This window comes from Parus major, chromosome 9, assembly GCF_001522545.3.
Source record: "Parus major isolate Abel chromosome 9, Parus_major1.1, whole genome shotgun sequence".
In the NCBI taxonomy this organism is placed as follows: Eukaryota; Metazoa; Chordata; class Aves; order Passeriformes; family Paridae; genus Parus; species Parus major.
In genome coordinates, this window is record NC_031778.1 from 13,821,385 (window position 1) to 13,844,789 (window position 23,405).

At 43.9% G+C, this 23,405-nt stretch overlaps 1 protein-coding gene across 3 annotated transcripts in view; it reads left to right on the plus strand.

The window, feature by feature from the left end:
• FGF12 (fibroblast growth factor 12) overlaps window positions 1-22,841 on the plus strand; it is a 217,973-nt gene extending 195,132 nt beyond the window's left edge. For all 3 annotated transcript variants that reach the window (XM_015637867.1, XM_015637866.2, XM_015637865.3), the window contains 2 exons: window positions 13,607-13,805; window positions 22,499-22,841. In XM_015637867.1, the coding sequence (XP_015493353.1) occupies window positions 13,607-13,805; window positions 22,499-22,617 (318 nt within the window). In that variant the 3' untranslated portion in view covers window positions 22,618-22,841. The remainder of the gene's footprint in view (window positions 1-13,606; window positions 13,806-22,498) is intronic.
• Window positions 22,842-23,405: the final 564 nt, after the last annotated feature.

The window sequence follows — 23,405 nt, forward strand, 5'->3', positions numbered from 1 at the left end:
AGGCTGCTGGCTGGACAGCTGTGGAGCCCCGTCACACAGCGTGCCTGTTGTGAGCGTATGTCTGGCGTCGGGATGAAGCCATGGCTCCGGCTGGGAGGCTGCAGCACAGAGAAGGTTTTCAGCTGCCCATTAAAAGCAGCTGATGGATCAATGTTGCCAGCAGACATTGTCCCCTGCATCATGACCAGTAATTAGTACATGGGGCTGCGCTGTCCTTTTACAATAATCGCTTCTTTCATCGCCCTCTTCAAAGGTGGCTTTGCATACAAGACCAAGAGTGAAACCATAGCTCATTACTTGATTGCATAATTACATTCTGCTACAGTGTAAGTTGGTTATGGATGTAATTAAATGGATCAAGGTCAGCAGTAGGGCTGAGGACATAAGTGGAGGTGGAAAAAGGCCGAGAATTTCTTTAGTGCAGAGTACCACCTTGTTGGCAACTTCAGCAGCTCGGGTCAGTGTTTTCTGTGGCCCTGCTGCTTGTCCCTCTGGCATCACAAGATGTATGTGATGTGTTTCAGATGGCTTTTTCCATGGTTGTGAGGTAGCCAGCAGTGAAGTTGTGGCTGGCTGGAGGGGTGCAGGCACTTGGATCATCTGAAGAGCCCCCTTGCCTCCCTGGCAGAGCTTTTCCACAGGAGTCCCTCATGACCCCTGAACCTGATTCCTGTGTCCATAGGGACTTTGGGCTAGATTTTGACTAGAAAACAGAAAGTGACAACTGTTGAAGCAGGTGTATTTCAGAACAGCTTTGTAGTATTTTTTTTATCATATAATTCATGGGGGAGAGAAATTGGGAGGTCATAGATGAAGCTTTGTTGAGAACTGTTGTTTTGTACTAAGGATGGAAACAATTCAGGGAGCCTCTTCCACACTGCACCCTGTCTGTGCTGCTGGGGTATGGATTGTGCTGCACTATGGCATCTGCTTCCTGGATATGGGCATTACTTGGTGCACAGACTTTTCTCCCCATTCACAAAATCAGGGAAAGAGGGAACCAAAGGCATCAATGTGTGCCAAGACTTGTAATAATGAATGTATGTTCCTCAAAAAGGTAACTGAAAGTAAGTCATGCAACAAAGTTTGTGGGAGCTGAGCCCTTCAGAACAACCTAGTCTATCTGCAGCCTTCCAGAGCCTGATATGAATAAATAATTTAGTGGCTATTAATGTGAATGCTGCTGATTCTGAGTCTCAGTTCCTAACAATATTAAACCCTACAGCCAGTTCTGCCCTTAAGGAACATTCTTTCTGCAATAGCTTTGTATCCATGCAAATGTTATCTGCACCCTCTGAAGAGGCTGCAGCTAAAGAATGGCTTTTGAAAATGTGTAGCGCCAGGATTATCACGCCTCGGTTTTTTTATCAACTGTACGTTAACGAAAAAAAACAAAAGAACAAAACCCAAGACTTTTCAATATCAAAGTTAAATTTAGAAAGCAGACTTTTTAAAGCATTCTTGTCAGTTGAAAGTTGATTTTTAATGACCAGCTTAAAAAGCAAAATCTCACAACTCTTATTATTTTTCTTTTGTACCTCACTTGCCTCATATTTTTTACTGCCCTGTTCTAAGTAATATGATCCCCATGGTGCTTTTGCTTTCTGTGTGTTCCTCTAAGTGCAGTTGCATTTATTTGTGAATTAATAGTTTACTAATATGCTTTGCCTAGGTCAGTTGAGATGCAGTAGTGTGGAAGTAGTAAAGAAAACAGTAATTTGATAAACATTCTACGACTTGCCTGCTTGAATTTTTGCTTCACAGGTTTTCACTTTCCAGATACTTTGGTGTTGTGCTATATGGTGATGTGCTATATGGCTACACTGTTGGTGACAGGATAGGCTGGGACACCTTGTCTGTTGCTGATCCCAGTGCCATAGATTGTGCGGGCAGAAATGATTGTTCAGGTCCATTACTATGAACAGATCGTCACAGTTTTGCTAGATCATTCTAATTTCATGAAGTCCTCACCTTTGGCTGAGTTAAATCAGACACTTTGACACAGCTTATCTTTGTGGATTTCTCCCAGCACCATAAGTTATAATTCCACAGGACTTCTCATCTTCTCCTTCATCTCCGTTGTGATGGAAGGGATCATACCAATTTTAATACAAACATTCATTAATCACTGCTTATTCCTAGAACAGAATGTTTAGTCCAGCTTTAGTGATTCTTAGATCCAATTGTGCTCATGTTGCTGCACTAATGATTCAGGACTTAGTATTGATGAAAACAGATGGAAACTAAGAAATATTGTGAATGGTAAGGAAGGTCTGTTATGCCCATGAGCAAATGGTTTGTCTTTTGTGGGGCTTTTTTGGGTCAGTGGGGCCTTTTTCCCTCCCCCAGTTCTGTACTAGCTCAGAAGAAAGCAGGAACGACATGTTTCTTCTCCAGTGATACAGTCAGTACAGCTTTGAGATTTCCTTCCCCCTCAGCATGTTTGCTGGAACATATAAATAAAATTTATTTAAAATTTATCATGCTAAGGAGAATATTTTCAAACCTCAGGAGAATCCAGCTGTGACATGTAGCAAATTCCAGGCTTTCTGCAAGCCAGGTACGATTTCAAATAGGCATGTTTAGCAACTATTTTGTTGTTGCTATTGCCAGTGTAGCTGTTAGTGGATGTTGGTGGTAAGTGCTTTTTGGAAGGCTTTGTGTTACTATATCCAGTGTGGCTGAGGCATTTGAGATCATAAAGGAACAATCTGAAATGTAAACTCCACATGGCAGAAGAGGATGTTGTGTACAGCCCCCACCTAGATTACAGTGGGCTGCTCACATCCCTGCTTTCCAGAGGGCAATACAGGGCCCTCGGCCCCTTTCAAGAGCACTGACATTTCACATCATCACATGCCTACTTTATTATACCCCACTGCAGTGAGCCAACTATCCCAGCTATCTCTGGGATTAGTGCTTTTGTTAGACCAGGATTGCACTTTCGGAAAAATCCCTCCAGTCACCTTCACATGCAGATCTTCTGTTTGCACCACGGAGTGGTTCAGGCTGTGCGAACTAGCTTCACTTCTGGGTGAAACTAAACCAAAGGTTTCTCTTTGGGAGGGAGTGCCCCTAAAATACTGGATAGTCAGACCATGGAACCAGGGGGCAGCTAGATCAGACTGAATCCATCCTGAAATGTCTACAGTGCCAGCATCCAGCCCTCGCCACCAAGAGTTTCACTCTATGCATTCGGTCCTGCAGTGTAAACACAGTCTAGGTGAAAAATAACCAAATGCCTTCAGATCTGATTGTAAACCCTGGATCTCGTTGTGCTTGCATGCTGTAATAAGTAGCTACAAAGAGAAAGCACTAATTTATAACTCTGGATTGCTCTGTTGATTTTGAGTAATATAATTTAAAGACACTTGCACAGTCTTCTGTATACTAGTCCCACAATAAAATGGTCTCCTGCTTTACTGTCATTATGCCAAATAGAGTTAGGGTGTTCTATTACTCTCTCTAGAGTGACCATATTATCTTAGTTTGGAAGTTGAAGTCATTAGTTGGCTTCTGAACAGGATCAGATGCCAAAGCTAATCTGTGTTCTCTAGCAAAGTGTTCAACAGAGTGAAAAATTTCACTATAGCCACTGCTGCAAAATCCCTTATGATATACTTCCATCTGTCTGATTCCTGGGAAGCAGAGCATCAGCTATGATGGGTCAGTTGGCTCCATACACTGGAGCAGTCAGATCTGAGCTGTGGCATAATTTGGGTCCATTCAAAATGTTTGTGCATTGTCCACGGGTTATTTCACATCAAAAGGAAACTAACAGAAAAAGAACAAGTCAGGTTGTCAGTACATACATACCATGGAAATCTGCTCAAGGTATTAATAAGCCCAGGATTGTCTGTGAAGTTGTTTTGGGCTGTGAGATTTGTCAGCTCATTCAAGCTGACATAGATACTGTGGTCAATGTGTGGATGGAAATTCTGTAACAGCAGAGTTGGTTGATTTTCTTAATTCTCAGAAAACCAGAAAATGAATGTCTAAAAGCCATAGAAATGTGTCTGCATGCCATCCACAGCCTTCTTTATAGTACCTACCTACCTTCACTGGGGGTTGGGATGATGGAGCAGAGGGTTGTGAAGTGTCACCCAAGTGTCACCCTGGCAGATATTAAGGGAGCCCCATGGACCTTCTTTGCTGGCTTTGTCAGCAGAAGTATTTCTGGGGCCCAGGCTTTGAGGAACAGATCTCAGAGGGTTCCCTTTGACTCTCCCAGTGGGCAGTAGAGCTGGCCTTCTCCCAAGAATATTCTGTGAACCTTTCCTTCTCACTGTGTAGGCGCTACAGCAGAGGGTACAGGGGGGTGGGAAAAGCCACCATAAATTGTCACACTTCATAGCATTTCATCTTGGTTGTAAGAACCTGCTGGTCCAACACCAGCTCAGTTGATGTTTTAGACCACAGGACTTTCTGTTAATTGCCCAGTTGTAGCCAGTCTGTCAGTAAGCTGTCAAAATATTAATAATCTAGCACCACTCATTTTCAAAATTGACATTTCAACACCAAAGAAATTGAATTTCCAGCCCTGGTCATGACAGCTCTGAAATTGGTTTAATGCAGGAGAGATCTTTCCAGGATTAAGAAAGATAGGGTGTGTTTCCAGCGAGTCTCACAGTTTGAATTTAAGAGTCAAAGCAGAGAGGCTTATCTCAGCACATCAGCATCTCAGGGCTGTAATAGGCCTGGTGAGCTCCTTGGCAAGTCCTCTTATCTTCTGCCCACATGATGATGAATTACACAGAAGAAATGAGCTACACAGAAAATCGGGTTGGGGCCATCGTCTTCCCTCAGACCTGCACTCTGTGCAGGCTCTACCATTGGGTGAGGGCAGGACAGTTTTGTCTGTGTTAAAAACCATAAAACACTTGTAAGACTGTTCTTTACAAGGGCTGGGGCTCATTCTCAGTCCTTTTCTTGCTGACATTGTTGTAATTGCGTTATTTCATTTATGTCAGAATAAGGGGATGTTTGCTTAAGAAACTGAACTGGAACTTGGTTGTAATTTGTTCCTCCACTCACTGACACCTCCTGTTTGCAGAGCACCTAGCAGCCATCTGGTCTTTCAGTGCTCAGGACCTCAGCACAAAAATGTAGAAATGATGAGGTCTACCCTTGTCCTCCTATCATTGTGAGGGAATTTTACTAAATGCCTGAGGCATTTATACTTCGCTTTGAAACTTTGAGGATGATTTTCATATAAATAATAACATCATAAACCCAATATTAACCGCTTGTTTTCCACTAAAAGGTTTCTTTTGACTATCAAAAGAAAATAATCTCATGTTTATAAATGCATAACCATTACTTTAGTTTATACATTGTAATTATTATCAACAATAATAAAAATAGCAGGATGGCAAACATAACCAAAGGCAACAAATCAATTTATTCTGCCCTGTGCTCAGACTCAGATTGATGCCAAGAAACAGAGATCAGAGGTTCAGAGCATCCCATCTGGCTGTGTTTCTAGAGTTCTTACATTATTATTTTTCTTTATAGTTATTTCAGGCTTTAGCAGATGAGGCAGTACGATGCTAATTTAGGAAATCTGTTTTTCTTGTATGCAACTAACATATCTTCATCTAGTGCCATCTTGTCTCATGATCATTATGTCTGAAAGCAAAAATGTATTTCTGGATGGTGTTTTGGAGTAAGCAGAGTTGATAACATTGTTAGCAATTTCAGACACTTTGTCAGGAGAACAGAATGTAGAGAAGACAATAGATGAAATGGGATTCACAGGTTAGAAATTATCCTGGGATTTCACCAGATCCCCAGGCTGCCAGGAATGCAATACCAGAGACAATGGTGTGAGGAAAAACCCCTTTGTGGGAAGCAGTTGCTTTCCTGGGAGAGCAGTGCTGCACTGGATGGGCCAAGTGCCACGTGAGTGAGCTGTGATCACTACCCCAGGTCATAGCAGTCCAAACTTTCAGAGGCTTTAAAATTCCAGCCTGAAATAAGATCCAAAATTAAAAAAACAAATCAATCAAGTAATTTCCAAATATACCTTGCATTTTAAAAGGAAGGGATGAAAATTTCCTCTGTCCAACCATGAATTTGAATTTGGAGTTCAAGAAAAAGTAAAGCTAAGGGTAAAATACGTGCCTTGCTCATTGTGCCACATGAATGAGCAGCTCGATGTGCTGACTTCTGCAGGTCTCACTGCACATGGAGCCATGCAGTCATTGGTACCAGGCCTTACTGACAGAGCTGTTCTCCATCCAGTCCCCCCAGGCTCCCCATGGAGTTGTGGAAGTGAGCAGCCTGGCTGGAAGAGTCACTCCCAGTTACATTCTTCTCAGCAAGCATTAAGCTGAAAGCTGTGTTGCTGTGAGGCTTGCATGAGCAGCTCACCAAATGCCAATGCAGTGAATTTTGGAATTTTATGAAGTACTTGGTGAAAACGGCCAAGAGCTGAAAGGAAAAGAACACAATACTGAGCTGTGGTGGGATGGTCAGGTCTGGATTAGGATCCCCAAAACTCACTTGCTTTGTAGCCAAAGGGAGGAGGCCGTGGCCTGTGTGGATCTGTGTGTGCTCACTGTGGTCGAGCACACACAGTTTATCTGGGGTGAAATAGCTCAGTGTCTTGCAGAACCTACCACGGGTTTTGGTCAATACTCTGCTGTGTGCTGGGCAGATGTCCTTGCTGCTGCAGGACACCTTGGGCATGTCCATGCTGCAGTCACACCTTTGTCTCCAGCAGTCCTCAGTGATGGTGACGTGAATAATTTAATCAGACCTTGAACATTGAAAGGTGCTTTAGGACAACCTTTGTCCACATATAAAGATCTGCAGCCTAATTACAGGGGCTTGTCCAGCACTTGGGGTTTTTTTGCCTGTCTAGGAATATTGTGTTAGCTCACAAGACAAAGCAGATCTGCGCTCCACTTCTTGGGTGGGTATTTTAAAGGGAAGCCAGCTGAACAATTATTTACCTTGAGTACAGAGAGTTCCCACAAGAGTGAGGGCAGATAGCCCTCTAGTTAAATTTTCAGAGGCAGTAAGTTAGGTGACTTGCTAATGCTGTTTCCCAGCTCCCAGAGCTGGAGAACAGACCTGCATGGATGATGATTTATTTGAAAATGTGTTCCCTCCAGCCCACAGATGGTCCAGGCGGAGTCAGAATGCTTTCAGATACCATATTGCCTCATCAAGTGAATCTCTACCCTGCAGCGGGGCTGTACACTCCCATGTAGCAGCTTGTTATTTTAAAATGTATCTGCTCTCTCCTACTTCTAAAAGGCCACCAAGAAGACTTGTCACCAATCTTTTACGGAGCTAGAAGGGGGAGGAAGAGTGGAGTGTGAAGAGTAGAATATCACCTGCCATCTGGACAAAGATGTGATGAGATGTAAAGTTTGGATGCACATTTGTGGTTCTTGATCACATGCCAGGAGAGAGCTCAGCTACAATTATTTTAAAGCATTTCTAGACAGATGCAGCCCCAGGTTGGGGAGAAGCTACACTGAGGCAGGTGGGCACTGAACTGCGTGGGACTCTGTGCAAGGCATCTCTGCCTGTGGCAGTGCTCCAGGGTCTGCACAGGGCTTATCCTGCAAATGGAATCTCTGTGGTTAAAGACCTGTCCTGGCAATAACAGTATGCCAGGATCCAGTGCTGTTGTATGAGGTTTGTGGTCACAAGTTCTCAAAGACATAGTCTCTGAGCTTCCAGGGGTTTATATGGGAGTTGAGCATTTGCACTTAATGTGGAAACCCAAATGTCTTCAAGAATCTGGTGTCTTGCACATCCATATTGACTTGTGAATACTGAATTTCATAGTGCTGGTAGCATCAGAGGAGTGTTGATGAAACCCTGCCCTAACTGAGGTCAGTGAGGAATGTAGAATGGGCTTTGCTGGGTAAAGAGCACCATAAAACAGATGCTATAGTGTCATCCTCTTCCCTAGGATGGAACAGTGCTTATACAGACAAGTGAACACAATCCAATCATTCCATGCTCTGCCTCCGCAAAAACAGTGAAATGCCACTGCTGATAGCTGTGCTGATATTTATGATTCCTACTTAATATGTTTTAAATGAGTTGATGAGCTCTTAAGTATTAACACTAACATCAGTAAGTATCCTGAGCCAGATTCTCTGGGAGGGAAGCCTTGCCATGCAATAGACTATGGTGCAGTTTAGTGCTTTTATCCCATCTGAAGATCTGGCTCAGTAATTGTGCAGAACGTAAAAGAGAAACCCATAAGTGCTGTAAACAAAGGAAAACTGTTACTCTGGGAGTGTGTTAGTTAGATATTTCAACACTCATAATTAACATCCCTTTCCTAAACTGTGACACAAACTACTTGCAGAATGGGTTTTTTCTTTTATTGCTGCTAGTTTCAGTGACTAAATTTATTAAGTCATTAGGTTTGCTTGTGGATATGTGTATTTGCTGTTCTCCTTTGGGTTATAATAAAACGAGATCTTGGAAAAAAAAAAATAGATATCTTTATTTATCTGGCAATTTTGGGAATGTTTGTAGGGAAATGGTGAGCAACATGAACAAAGCTGCCCAGTCTGGGGGGATGCTCAGTGAGCAGCTGGGTTTGAATACAACAGCAGCTTGTGACAGTTTCCTGCTGGCTTTCCCTGAGCATTGCAAATGGAAACCTGTCACCATTTCTGCCATGATCTGGGGACACCAGGGGCTTCTTGGGAGCAGTCTGCTGGCTCTCATCATCAGAAACCAGAAGCACCATGCTGTTGTTTACTTGGGACCCCTTCTTTTGCAGCTCCTGGCTGAGGATGCTCAGTGGCAGGGATGCTCCCAGGCTGGTGTGGCAGGGGCTGGCACTGTTCTCTTGAGCAGCACCAGGGCTGTCCACTGCCCTGGCAGCACTGTGGTTGCATCAGGGTTACAGCACTGTTGGGTTGACATTTTTTGAAGGAGCTGAGATCTCTGAGGGTGTCAGTGCAGTGCTGAATGCCCTGCAGCTTTGTGGCCACAGGTTTGACAGCATTGCCTTTGCACCAATGTCTGTGGAACTTGCCCAGCTTTACAGAAATGCAAAGGAGAGCCCAGTCAAACTTTCTGTGTTCAAAGAGGTTGGGTTAGGTCTACCTGACCAGACCAGGTGAAAGCTGAAGTGAATTAGAAAAAAATCTGCCCTCTCACAAACCACTGCCAGTCTGTGCTGTAGTGAGGGATGGATGGGCCCAGACATTCCCAACCCAGAAGAACAAACCAGCTCTAGTGATGCAGAGGTTGGCTTGTGCCTGGAAGTCACATCCACATTTCCAACTGCAGATGGCAGGAGACACTACTGGGATGAAGGATAAGTGAAGCATCTTGGTTTTCTAATCCAGAAATAACTTCTGGGGCAATCTGTGGTACCTTATACCCTCCACGAGCAGGTCTGACACTGAATTCCTCCTGATGGCAGATACATCCATTAACTCTTTTTGGTTCCAAGTGTCATTGAATGTGATCCCCTTTTTTTTCTGTGTCATAGCCACCTACTGTGTTAATTTGATTTTTTTTTAGGCTGTGAAATTTCCAGTAAAACTACAGTTAGCACAAACCAGACCTATGTTTGTTTTTTCAAAGCAAATCTAATTACTTTTCTTAATACAATTGCCTTTTGTTCAAGGGACTGGATTGAGATGTAAAAAACAAGTTGCAAGCAGACGCTAATCATTTTGAATGTAAATTACTAATGTTTCTTTTGCAAATATTTCATGCAGGTTTTTAGTTTAACAATTAAAAAAAGAACTGCTTTTCCAAGCCGCTTTCAGTAATATCTGTAGACACTTAACAAAATACCTCAGGCTCTAAATCTTCAAATGGTAAACAAATAAATGTATTTATTTACTTTCTATGCAAAAATTATTCAGTCAAAGGCATGTTTCACATTGAGTTAAATTGAGAGAACCTTTCTTTTCTACAAATCACAAGGATATTCTTTAATGAGAAGAGCTGGTGGGCTTTCTGAATGAGCTGAGTTCAGGACAGTCCTGCCAGGGGACCTCTGTGGACTTCATGCAGAAAATAGAGTCACTGTTTATTTCTTTGTTTAAAGACTGAAAAAAAGACTGGTGATTAAAAGATAGAAGGCATCTGTCCTCTCACTGTCTTGTACCTGGTCATGCTATTTCAGTCGAGGAGAGAGCTGGAAAAATAATTGAGTGGGACTCATTATAACCCTGTTTCCAAAGGTCCCTGCAGCAAGTGGGGAAGTGAAGTGGTGCTCATGACCCCAGGGCTTTACCATAGCATTACCTCTGGGGCAGGATGTCCTTATGTCCTGTCAGAAGCACAGGGGGGCACAGCCTGAGGATCCCTTTGCTGTGTTTACCCACTCTTTATCTGAGAGGAAGAGAAAGTATTGGACTCCAGGTCTGCCCACATAGCACATTTCATCAACAGTGAATTTATCTTATAAACAAAACCAAACAAATAAAAAAAACCCAAATTGTTCATGCCCTAGAGGTCTGGTCAATAGATCAATGATTTTTTTAAAAATACCTTCTGTTATCTCAAATAACTGTCTCAGATAACTCAGATTTCTGTCTGTGCATCAGTGGCTGCTACAAACTGCTTTGTTACTGTGAAGCCTGTATTGTTCGCCTGCACTTCTGTCTTTCTTCCCAGCTCATCTCAGCCTAAGACAACTGAAACAGCAGTTCCCACCTGATTCAGCATAATTGCACAATTAATTTTGACAGTGGAGCTTGTAGAGAGGTTCTGCCATTAATATCCCAATAGCCTTTTGTTATTGGTAGCCCCAAAACTGACAGCAAAAGGCATCTGATGAAACTAAATAATGCAGTGTAGCTGAAGGCTGGCCATGGGGCACCAAGGAGACACCAGTGAAGAAAAACATAAGGGTTTGCATGTTAATGAGATTTACAGGACATCCTAAAAATCCTCAGGCAGTGTTTGGGAGTGTGGGCTGTGTCCTGCTCCTCTGCCCTGTCTGCTCTCTGGTCATCTGGCTCTTTCTTCATCCTCCTGCTCTTTGTGTCAAGCCCAGGGTAGTGTCCACAGAGATTGCTGCTGCTCAGACCTGTCAGGACCCTGGGACGTGTCCGTTTGGTGGCAGGATGAGCAGTGTCTGTCTCCACATGGCACAGTTGTTGCTGGTGAGATGATGTACATAGGAAGAAGGGTAATAGTGGATAAACCCAGTATTATTTAACTAGAACTTAGCTGTTACATCTGTGGGTTTTCTAAGCTGCTGAATGGACAGAGCTGGGGTGTTTCATAGCAGTGTTGCCATGGGTCATAACCTGAAGTGCTTTTTCAACTAAATCATGGGAGATGAGGAATCAACCAGCCAACTCACACAACAAATGGGATGCTTTGGTTTGCTTGTGGGGGACTGTAAACATTTAAAGGAAATCAATAGATTTTTTCTTTATGTTTAAAAATCTTCATTACTTTGATGTCTTTACATGCATTTGCTTTAAAATAATATAAGAAATTTGTTGGTTTATTGGTACAAGTGGATATACAATACAGCATCTGTTTTATGAACTACTGCAGCATGTCATAAAATATTATACTGCAGTAATTTTAACACAGATATTGAGCTGAAAACTTAATTTGCAATAACTTTTAATTAAAATACGTATTTTTTTTCTTTGTGAAACTACATTCTCAAAATTTATTAGATTTTATATTTCTTCTTCATTGAAAATAGCCTTAGTTCCATGTTTAGGTCAAGTTGGGAGTTATCTTTCACAGCCTGCCAACTTTTTAGTCCCTCTAAAGGGAATTTCCGTGATAAGTTTTTACTGATGGGGTAATGAAGGCATTGGAAAGGGGATTGAGTTGTCCAGTTTGGTTTGAGAGCTGCTGCCTGGCTGGGCCTGGTGCCAGGGGGTGCCCCTGAGCCAGCAGTTCAGAGGCAGCTCCTGCAAACCCAGCTCCCAGGTGAGCTGTGCCTTCCCAGGCAAGACAAAGCCTGGAGATAAAGGGCAGATTTAAGGAATGCTTAAACACTGTTCTTTTGGGAAGCTACTTCAAACACCATTTTATAGTGCTCTAAGTCATCTAGATCTCTCTTAACTTGTTTCACTCTCTTTTAAAAATATTTATTTCTCTGGCAAGAAGGACTCCCTTAGATAAGGCAAAAAGGCTCGTTTTGCTGATGGTATTTTTACCTGTGTGGTGCTAATGATTGATGCAAAATTCACGTGTGCAGCACAGCTCTGTGCTTTCTGCTGTGCTTTATCTTCTGTAGCTTCAAGCCTGCCAGTCTCTGCGGGTCTGTTGCACACTGGATTTATTGTCACAGCAGCAACACTTTATATAACCCCCAGATCGCTTGGAAACAGGTTCCTGAGTGTTGCTGAATGTTCAGAACGTTTGCTCTTAAACAAGAGATCTGCAGTAAATACATGGCATCACTCCAGATGCTGTGCTCAGATGTTGGTCATGGGTTTTCCATTGGCAGTGCTGAAGAAGCTCCCCAAGACTTGGCAGTGGCAAAGGTTTGGGAGGAAGCATTACTTGCCTGTAGAAAGATCTGCCTTCGCTCACAGGCCTCAGAAATGCCTTGTCTGAGACCTGTAAAAAGGGATTTTTTTGCTGAAACCGTTTTGCTCTAGAGAATGAATTTTCATTGTGGCTTGAAGCTTCTTTGCAAGAAAATTTTTTAGAAAATTAGTGGGAAAATTTGTTTGGCCAGGATAAGTTTTCTGCTCAATATCGAAGTCTGGGAACCAAACCCAACCTACTAGCAACCACATATGACTCACTGAAGGTTTGGGAACCTGCTGTCACAGAGTCCCCTGGCTAGCCAGATCTTTTAAAAGATGTTTAATGTTTCTCTGTTGTGAAAATTTTGAATACTGGGACATAACAAGTACTACTCCATAGCTGAGTGTAGTTTCACCCTGGAGACTTCATGCAAAGCCAGCACAAGTAGCAAAGGCACAGCCACTCCCACAGCCATCACAGGCTCAGGGGATGTCCTGGACACATCCATATGTGCTCTGCTCCGGGGCAGGTGTGGAGATGCTTCTTGGTACCTGCAGAAATACTTATGCCAGAAATATTTAAAATTACTTCTTTCTCTTTATTGAAAGATTTCCAGGCTTTGTGCCAGCATTTCCTCACACTGCTTTTGAAATTAAATGGTTTACTTGCTTTTATACTCTCATTTCTTTGAATCCTCTTAAATGGTTCAATAAACTGCCCTTTGCCTCTAAGAATTTGAATATTTTAGACAACAAGCATTGTACATTTTTCCATCATAGGGAAAGTATGAGCAAAACCAGGGGAAGGCATCAGGAACAGCAAGGCTATCTCTGCTTCTCAGCTCTCTTTTACTTTCTTTTGCTTAGTATTTCAGTCTAAATCCTGGCGAATTTCTGCATTCTCCTGCATGTTTTTCATGCCTGTTCACTGCAGGCTGTTTTGCAGACCATAGCTCTGCCAGGGAAGGAGAGCCTTGCCTTTCAGCCAGGAGTTGTCTAGGTGGGTGTTATTGCTGGGAACTGGCATTGCTGATGCCTGTTGTTTTCTGTTGTTAACTGCACTGCGTGACCATTGTGTATCACTCAGTGATGCCTAATTCAGAAGATCAGTGATTAATTCTTCCATTGCTTTTTCTTCTCTCTTTCTCTTACTGCAGGATGTTTTTACACCAGAGTGCAAATTTAAAGAATCTGTCTTTGAAAACTACTACGTTATTTATTCTTCCACGCTGTACCGGCAGCAAGAATCCGGACGAGCGTGGTTCCTGGGACTCAATAAAGAAGGTCAAATTATGAAGGGAAACCGAGTGAAAAAAACCAAACCCTCATCACATTTTGTACCCAAACCCATTGAAGGTATGGAATCTGTCCTCTTTCTCCCTCAGTGGGGATTGGGTAGGGGGAGTTAACAACTTCACAGTTGGTGTTTCTTAGGTGGGGATATTGGGCTTTGAGACCTGAAAGCAAGAAGAAATGTTTGTAGCATTTTAGATAAATGCTGGGCTGCAGTGTTAGTATTTCCTCTGCTTTCCTTCTAGTCTGAAAGGGGTTTCTTAGCTTTGGGGCGCTAAAGAATGAATTTAAAAGCCCAGAAACACAAGAAATTACTGGTAAAGGAAAGCAGCCAGCAGCTCCAAAGGAATGTGATGAAGTAGTGATCATAATGTTGCCTTCTCAGAGGATTTTGCCAGTGTATTTCAGTAGGTTTCCAGTCCCATATAGAGTCAGTAGAGACAGGATTTATCTCACCTGATTTTAGACTCTGACATTCCACTCATAGTAACAGAAGAAAAATGGGTCCTACCAGCACAGCTGTGGATGTTCTTTTTCTGTCTACCATGAGATAACTTAAATCTGTTTTTCCTCATACATAAAGACATGCTAGTTAATCACTGGGGAGTAGAGTTGTTGTCCAAAGTTAGATGAGATGTTGTCATGCCATGTCTTTGTCACAGTGTGGGGCTTCAGTGAAAGTCATGGAGTTGAAGTTCTGCCCTCCTGCTGATGCCTGTACACTCTCTGAAGTGTGCCTTAGGCTCCTGCCAGGATATTTTGCTTTTTGTGGGCTGGCCCCTGATAAATGGAGAGATAGTGTGATAAGTGTGTACTTAACAGGTAAAAATTTGATTCTGGGAACAATACTTCTTATCTCTTGCTTGGGAAAAGCTGTACTTTTTGATCCCCAAACTAAGTATGCATTTCTGACCCCATCTTAGTCCTGCCATTTGTCCCCTTCAGGGACACAGTGCCTGGAGCTGGCCTTGGCCGCACTGCTCTGTGCTCCCTCTCACTACCCCATGTTGGCTGTGGGAGAAGGTTTGAATTGATGCTCTCCTAAGAGGTACCACTCACAAGTGGTGGAGGCCACAGCTCACTCCACGCAGCAGTGGCCTTTGAAAAAGCTTCCTGGCTCAGGGGCAGGCAGTTGTGAGGAAAAGGCCATCTGAAACAAAGCACAAGAGAAATTCAGTGCAGCATTCCAAGAGTATCTCTGGCCTTTGCACAGGAAATGGAAATGCTGAAAGAGCAGAGAATGGTCTGGAGCTGTTTGTCCTGTGCTTGTCTTCAGCAGCTTTTCTGCAGCCAGGAACCATTTTTGTTTATCTGAACCATTAGTAGGTTTGGTACCCTAAGCCCTCGTGTTCTGCTAAGGAACAGGGCCTGCTTCAGGCATGGGGTTGGTCACCAGCTTCTCGCTTGCCTTGACCATAAGAGTCTTTGACAAGCACCAACTTTCACAGCTGGGTTTCCACGTCCTTCTGGTATTTCTTTGCTGCCTGGATGGGCATTGACACTGATCAGTGGGATCCTTTGAACCCAAACTTCTTTTTTAATCCAGCATGCATGGTGTCTGCTGAATGGCTCAATAGTTTCCTTCTGCATGCATTAAACTAGGCCATTCCTCTGGCTCTCCTCATTGCCTTAACAGAGCTGCCTGACCCACAGCAGAGATCTCATTTCAGCAAATGCTGCTCTGGCTTTCATTTTGAATAACCCAGCCCAGCCCGAGAGCTTCCCTTTCCCGCAGTTGCCTCCTCCCACACTTGCTTCAATCACAGCTGTCACATAACCTCCCGAGCGAGTGAGCGCTTTGGAAGTTGGCAGCCAAATTAAGGGCTCCTCCACTCCTTCCCTCCTCCACATGCTTTGCAGTCAGGCTTTGTGAGCACTGCTGCATCAAAGAGCTGGCAGTCTCCCAAGGCAAGGCACGTGTCAGCTTCCCAAAGCATTCAGCTGTCTGGGACTGTGACTCCAGACGGACGGCTCTGTTCCCAAGCCTGAGATCCATTGTAGGAAGCAGAGGCTTGCGGGGAGGGTTGGAGTAAAACGCGCTCATCTCCACGTGACTTCTCTGCACCGCGTCCATCAAAGTCCCCGCGAGCAGAGCTTGCAAGCAGAGATGTTACCGAAAAGGGGCAATTCCTGCCCTGTTTTAACAGCTCCTTCTCTTTGTTATGACTCCAAGAAAATACTCAAAGCGCTCTCCTGCTGTATTTGCATGTCGGTTCTGCAGAATGCTGTGGCTTGCCCCAGTGTGTGGGCTTTGCTGCTTATTCAGGACACAGCTTCCATCCACAGGAACTTTGCAGCTTCCATCCACAGTCACACCCCCAGGTTTCCTGTTGCTGGGTACCACCACCAGCATTAGCCCTGCCACGTGATGGCTGACACAGGAATGTGTGCAAGGAGGAATCTGCTCCCCCTGGGAAGGAGAGGAGCCACATCCATTGCTAGGAATCACTACACCTACCACTCAACGGCAGTTATCTCTGAGATGAAACTTCCCAGTTGTTTCTGATGTACAGAAAAATTGTGCAGCAGTTTAGTGAAGAGAGCGTTCACAGGGAAGGGAAACATAAAAAAGCCCAGATTTCTCCCCAAGCTCATTTGGTTCCTATTGCTTCATCCTGCTCTCTGAATTCAGAAGTCTCCTTGAAATTGCAAGTGGACGGCAAACTAATATATAAATAAGAAATGTCCTCACAGATAATTTCTAAGTGCTCATGGGAGCACATATGCATATATACACAGTGGTATCTGTGTATGAATATGTGTTATCCCTGGCTTTTAGCAGCTTCGTCTCTCTGCTGTGCTAAACACAGAGTGTTTTGACTCATGTAGATTGGCAGGATGCTGGAGGTATTTTGTACAAAATTCAGTAGATACCAACTGGAAAAGTTTTGGGTTTTGGTTGGTAGGAGTTTTTTTAGTTTAGTGTAGGTAGGATTTGTTTGTTTTTGGAAATAAGATTAAGCTTAATCAATATGAAAGCACAAAAAACTTCCTAAGTAACACCAGGGGAGACGTTAAGTTCCTCTCCCATCTGTGCACAGGCAAAGCCAAGGCAAACAGCCTGGTAGGCAGCAGTTGATGTACTGTGTGGTGCCAGTTTTGCTTCAAAACACACATACGCAACACATTTCTTTTGATATTTTTATTTCTGATCACTGATTATTCGAGCTAAATGAGCCCTAAAGGGAAGACATCAAGATTGAACTAGACTGCACAAGAAATGAGCTTGAGTATAATTGTCACTTGGACAACAAGTAATCTTTTAGAGAAGTTTCAGTTTCTTCAAGTGTCTGTAATGATTAGTGCTGGAACAACCCTACTATCCACAGTACCTCTTGTTCTTCTAAATATCCAAATCCATCTCAAACAATGTGAGAAGTTTCCAGTCATTTAAGTAGGAATATTATCAGATGCTTACTGTGGATGTGCTCTATTATTTATATTTCCTTGTCCTTGAGGACATAATTTCCAAATGTAACTCTCTCAGACTTACATTTTTTCTCTCTCCTGGCCCAAACTAGAAAACATTTAGGGTGGCGAATCTGGCCACAGAAGCAGAAAACTTCCTCCATCTAAGTCAGCAGAGCAGCCCCTAACTCTGAATTTATGGCACTTCAGCCCTCATGATATGAACATGTCTCAGATACAAAGGTGACCTGTTAATGGCAAGTCTGGATCCTGAATACTGATGAGTATTCAAGCAACCAGGTCTTTCCCGGTGTCATTCCTCAGGGAAATAACATCCAAGTTTTGTTAAGGCAGAGTGCTCAGACGTTGTAAAGAAGTACAAGACACTGTTGACTAGGAATATGCAGTAGGCCTCATGAAAATGCTTCAAAGGTAACACCTTAATGCATAGAGTAATAGGAAGTCTAGAGTTGGAAGGGACCTTAAAGAACATCTAGTTCCAACCTCCTGCCATGGGGAGGGATGCCACCCTTTCTGGATCAGGCTGTTCAGGACCTCATCCAGCCTTGCCTTGGACACTTCCAGGGACAGGGCATCTACAGCTTCTCTGGGTAACCTGTGCCAGTGCCTCACTGCTCTTGCAGAGAAGAATTTCTTCCTGATGTCTAACCTAAATCTCTCCTTTTTTAGTTTAAAAATATTCTCCCTTGTCCTGTTACTACCTGCCCATGAAAAATGTCACTTTCCCAACATCCTAAAAAGTATTCTTAAAAAATCAAACCTCAAAATCTCCACACTTTATAATTCTTTGCTAACACAGCTCCTCTCTTGGGTCTGTCTTCCAGTTGGGTAGGCTTTGGTAGGTTTTCTATCCCACACTAACTCACTTGCTCATCTATCAGACCCTTGATCATCTTATTAGATGGCAAACATGATGTGTTTTAGCCATGATTTTGCTATGCTTTTTGCCATCCTGTGCTGCCTTTCTTATCTGAACAAAGAGTGATTCCACCTGGCAGTATCCTTCACATTTTACCACCAGATAGACATGAGCTCACATGCCTCTGAAATGCATCAGCTGGGATTTAGAACATGGTAATTAGAGGCAGAAAATGAGGGTGCCTAATCACTCACTCCCTGGTGCCCCTGAGTGCTGCTGCTCAGGCAGTTAATTCCCTGTACAGAAGCATTGGCAAATACAGCTGCCCGGGCAGATACTGACACACAGAACTGTGGTACCTGTCAAGACAAGGAGCCTTCTCTGGGCTGCTGCCAGAGGATGTGCTTCCAGCCCTTCCCAGATCCAGCCAGGCACCATTGGTGACCTGCAGGACTGCCCACCTGCTGAATGGCAGCTTAGAAAAATTTTGGTTCCTCCTGACTTGCAAGGATCTGGGGCAAGGAAAGACACAGAGTGAAGATGGATAGATGGAAAATATCTAATGTGCTTAATAAGCTTTTTGCCTTATTCTAGAGAAAGGAAATGGAGTATGTTGCATCCCCTGAACCTCTTCAACTTGCAGTGATGCCAAGTGAGAAATGCTAGGGTCAGGACACAAAATGATGCTTCCCAAGCTCAGGCAGTTTCTGATGCCCAGGGTGATTACAGTGTCATCGTGTGGGTGGTGTGCCAGTGCCATGTCTGGGAAGCAGAAATGAGAGTGGGATCCTGTGCCAGCATGTAGGGAAGAGTTTGAGCTGTTTCTGGGTGACAGGCAGCCCTTTCCACACCTTTGCCTTCTGGAAGTATGGTCCCTGCCACCCCCTTCCTCCTCACTTGTACCCTCGGTCTCCTTCCTGATTGGTGAGATTGTTCCTTGTGCAAATTGTTCCCTTGTGCCTGGGAGTGGCAGGCGCTGCTGGTGAGCAGGGGAGCAGGGAATCGAAAGCCACGGGAACCAGACATGGGCACAGCTCCACCGCACTCACCCCCTTCCATTAATGCCTGCAGCCCTTCAGCAGATCAAGCTAACAGCACTTTCCAATTAAAGCATGAATATGGATGTGTTGATTGGAATCTGGGGCATAGGAGCTGATTATCTGATTGAAACTCCACAGCATTAGCTTGGTTTTCAGACATTAAGGGCTGTATTTGGCTTGGTGTGTGGGTGTGGGTGGGTGGGAGAAGCAAGGCAAAGCAGGGAGGGAACTCTTGTTCTAGCTGAATTGCTCATCCTTCCAAAGCTCCTTGTGCTGCATGCTCCAGCAGACCTCCCAGAAATCCGGGCATGAGTGTCACACCGCTGCTGCTTTACCTCGGTACAGGTGACAGGGAAGTGTGTCTACACACACACACAGACAGAGGGATCCCAAAGAGACTTGCTAGTGAGTCTGCAAGTCCTGGACCCCAAAGATGTACTTTCAAAACTGGGAAGATCTGGGCACTCAACAGTCCATTTGCAAACACCCCCTCCCCAGTCCATGACTAACATCTCCCTGCGTGAGTCACGCTCAGACTTCCTCAGTACAAAGAGGAACAAGCTGCAGTCCAAGAGCCGGTGTTGCACAACATGTTGGGCTGTCCTTGAAGCCCTGTGCCTGTGCAGATGTAGGTGTACACACCTGTGTGCCACAGTGCAGGGGGTTTATAGCCCCTGCTGAGCCATGGCCACAGCTCAGCACATGTGCACAAGTCTCTTGAGTAGGAGAATATCCAGGCATCTCTTGTGCATGATGCCTTGTAAGTACTGCATACACTGATCCTGTAGGTGTATCTAAATACTGAAAATATGCTTGTCCTATACTGCTACAGATTTTCTGGCATGGGCTGTTGGCACAGCCTGTCTGCTTCAGAGGCTTTGACAGCTTTGTGTCAAAAACTCATTGTGAGCAGTCTCCAGCCATGCCCCACATCAGTATTAGTATCATGCACTAGACTGGAAGATAAACTTATAATTCCTGCCCTATTTGCTTGCCAGGTACAGGGTTTCCTTCATTTGTAGGGGAAAATACTGTTTATTTCTGTAGCCTAGTTTATGTTCTTTACTCTGTAGGCCTTGTTAGCAGCTCAAAGTTTTTACCCAAAAGCTGTGGTGAGAGACAGGGAGTTGAGGAAAGGCAGCATGCCATGGTGCTGCTGCAGCATTCACCTGTGCTCAGTCCTTGTAGTTAAGCATCTGACCCAGCCTGATGGGTTACTGAGAATAGGTGTGGGTGAGATGAGCCTGGTACCTGCAGCTGTCTGGGGGAAGAACTCACGGAGGTCCCTCCAGCTCCAGCTTGGGACCAGAGAGGTCAGGATGCAACAGTGCACCTGAGACAAAATTTTGTGTATGGAATGTCAGGGGCACTGGGACAACACTGGCACAGATACATCATTCTGCTGGGCAAACATCACATCCGAGAATAAGGTGAGTCACAGAAGTGATGCACATCCTCGGTGCGATCCAAAGACTGCAGCTCAGGGTAAGAAATCACAAGGGCACAGGTTTTCCTCAGCTTAACCATTTCATACTTTCTTTAGGAGTTTATTGGGTACTTTGCCACAACAGGCAAATTCACCATCACCCTGTTGTTGAGTGATACTCTCCAAAGTGTGAGGGGTAGCTCAGGGGTGAGAGGGGATGTGAGAGCCCTTTTCCATCTGTTGCTGCCATGCTACACGTTTTCCTTGCAGCATACAGACAGCATCCATTGTCTGGGCCTGATGGGCAGTCCTGGCAGGGCTCATCCTGGCTCAGACCCATGGGACAACTCCTTCATTTTCTTTGTTTTTCTAATTTTCATGAAAGAAAATGGCTCCAGTAGCAATAACAGTTTGCAGAGCAGTGCCTCCTTTCAGCTTTGCTGGGACGCCCAGTGTGTGTGTGTGTGTGTGTGTGTGTGTGTGTGTTTAAACTGTTTTGAAAGCCTTGCATGAAAAATACTCTCTGGGAAAAGTAATATTTTTTCACTACTCATATATTCAATTCAATATCCCTCCTATTAATACACAGTTGACTGCACTTTATCTCTGTCTTGTATGGTTGCACAGTGCTGTAACTGTTTATCTAGTCAGGAGTAAAAGCACAGAGCAATAATGTCATTTTCAGCCTGCCTCTAATTGCTGGGATTTATTTGCAAATCAGGGGAGATTATTGATACAAGAACTTACATTGTCTTTTATACATGGGGTGGTTTTTTCCATGTCTTCAAATAATCTTTAAAGTTTTGCTCTTGTTGGTTATCCAGAACCAAACCCTGATAGGCTTTATCCCGTGTTGGAGCTCTCTGCCATTGTTTGTGATGTGACAACTTCACAAAATGAAGCAGTACACAATCATTTCTTAATTTCCTAATTTTTGCAAAGATCTGGACATGACATTTGCAGTCTGGACCTGTCTTATGTTCTCAGCTCCACTGTGCCTGTCCTTGAGATGCCTCACTCTTACAATCTCATTTGCACCCTGCCACATTTGCAGTGAGCTCATCAGGGCTGCTGTCCTTGGTGTGAGCAGCCCATGCCCCTGCTCTGGCACATCTCACATGGCCCAAGGACAGCTGTGAGGACTTGATCCATGTGTTGAGTTGGATAAATGCTTTGTCCTGCCCAGGCTGTGGGGATGAGCCATGCCTTGGGCAGACGTTGCCTTCTCCGGCTGTCTGGGCTCCAGCGAGTACATTTTTGTAGGACACACACTGCCTAGCCAGGGTCTGGAGAGAAGGTGCCCTCGAGCCACCTTGTTCTCAGGTGCTGCCAGACAACCACAGAAAGCTGGGACAGCTCCTGACTTGCTGTCACTGAACTCATCCCATGTGTCTGCTCACAGCCCTGACCTTGGCTGGCTGGCTTTGATTTACAGAGGAATAAATAGGAAGTGCTGAGAGCAGACCTCGGCTCTTGGCCGATGGAGCCACATGGGCTTGAGTCACCACTTCAGATCCACAGCTCAACACCCAGAGTGCTTGCATGGCTCAGATGCAGGTGTAGTTCTGATTCAGGTCTTTAAAGGGCTTTGTTGCAGGTCAAGGGCTGGGAACCGGGACATTCTTGGACCTGTTGTTAGATGATAATCAGCATCTCAAGGCAGTACTTGGTTTTGTGAGCTAAAATGTTTATTTTATATATATGAATATAATATGGAAAAGCTATAAAATCTAGGAAGATTTATCTGTGAGCAGTTAATCTGCTGTTTCTCTCTACCTTTGAAAGAATACAGAGACAGAAGCAAATGGCAGCAGGGGCAGGTAAACAGATCCTGCTTGGTAACACAATCTGCTGCTGGGTCAGTAGAGGTTTTGTAAGTGTGGGTATGTGTGTGTGTTTGTAATGGGGCTGGAATTCAGCATCATATACAACAAAATAATTTGTTATGGTTATGACTGTCTGTGACTTCAGAGCTGTTAACAGGTGTCTCTTCTGTTTGCAGTGTGCATGTACAGAGAGCCATCGCTGCATGAAATTGGAGAAAAACAAGGACGCTCAAGGAAAAGTTCAGGGACACCAACCATGAATGGAGGCAAAGTTGTTAACCAAGACTCGACATAGCTGACAAATACCCTCCCTTCTTCCAACTCCTCCCCTCCCACCCACCTACCCACCCCACCTGGCGAAACCACACTGAGACGATGACAACTGAGCAAGGCAGGACCTACCGGTAGTGGCTTGGAGTGTGAACTCCAGAATCTTTCTTTGTGTAGGACGAGAAAATCGAAACCCAGATCCTGCCTGTTGAAACGTTTTAAAAAACAACAACAACAACACAAAAAAAGTGAAGAAAAAATGTTTTAAATCAGGACTCCATTAACATTTTCAAAAGCAAACTGTTTGCTCTGTGATCAAAGGGGGAAAAAAATCTCATCTCTGCATAATAATAATAATAATAATAACAACTAATAAATATAATACTAATACTAATAATAATAATAATAAAGATGTTACCTTTAAAAATAAAACAAAGCTTTTGGAAAATTGAACTTAGCATATGATGTGCAACAAACACATGAGAATTACATCCTGTTATTTTCTGTCTTATCCTTTCACCTCACGTTCACACCACTGTTTTTAACATCCTTGCTTCCCTGGGGATGGATGGGACTTTTCACAAAGCAGGAAAGGTAGGGGTGCATTATGACTGTGTTTGCTCTGCTATCAGTAAAATATGGCCTGCCCGAATTAGGATCCTGACAGTTATGGGCAATGAAGTAGCTACTCTTTATTCAGTCTTTTCAATCTACATTCAAACCCTGCATAGTTATTTGTTGCTAATGTCACTCCATGAGTACGTTTGACCCAAGTCTGGCATTTTATGCCTTTTTATCATAATTATTTATATT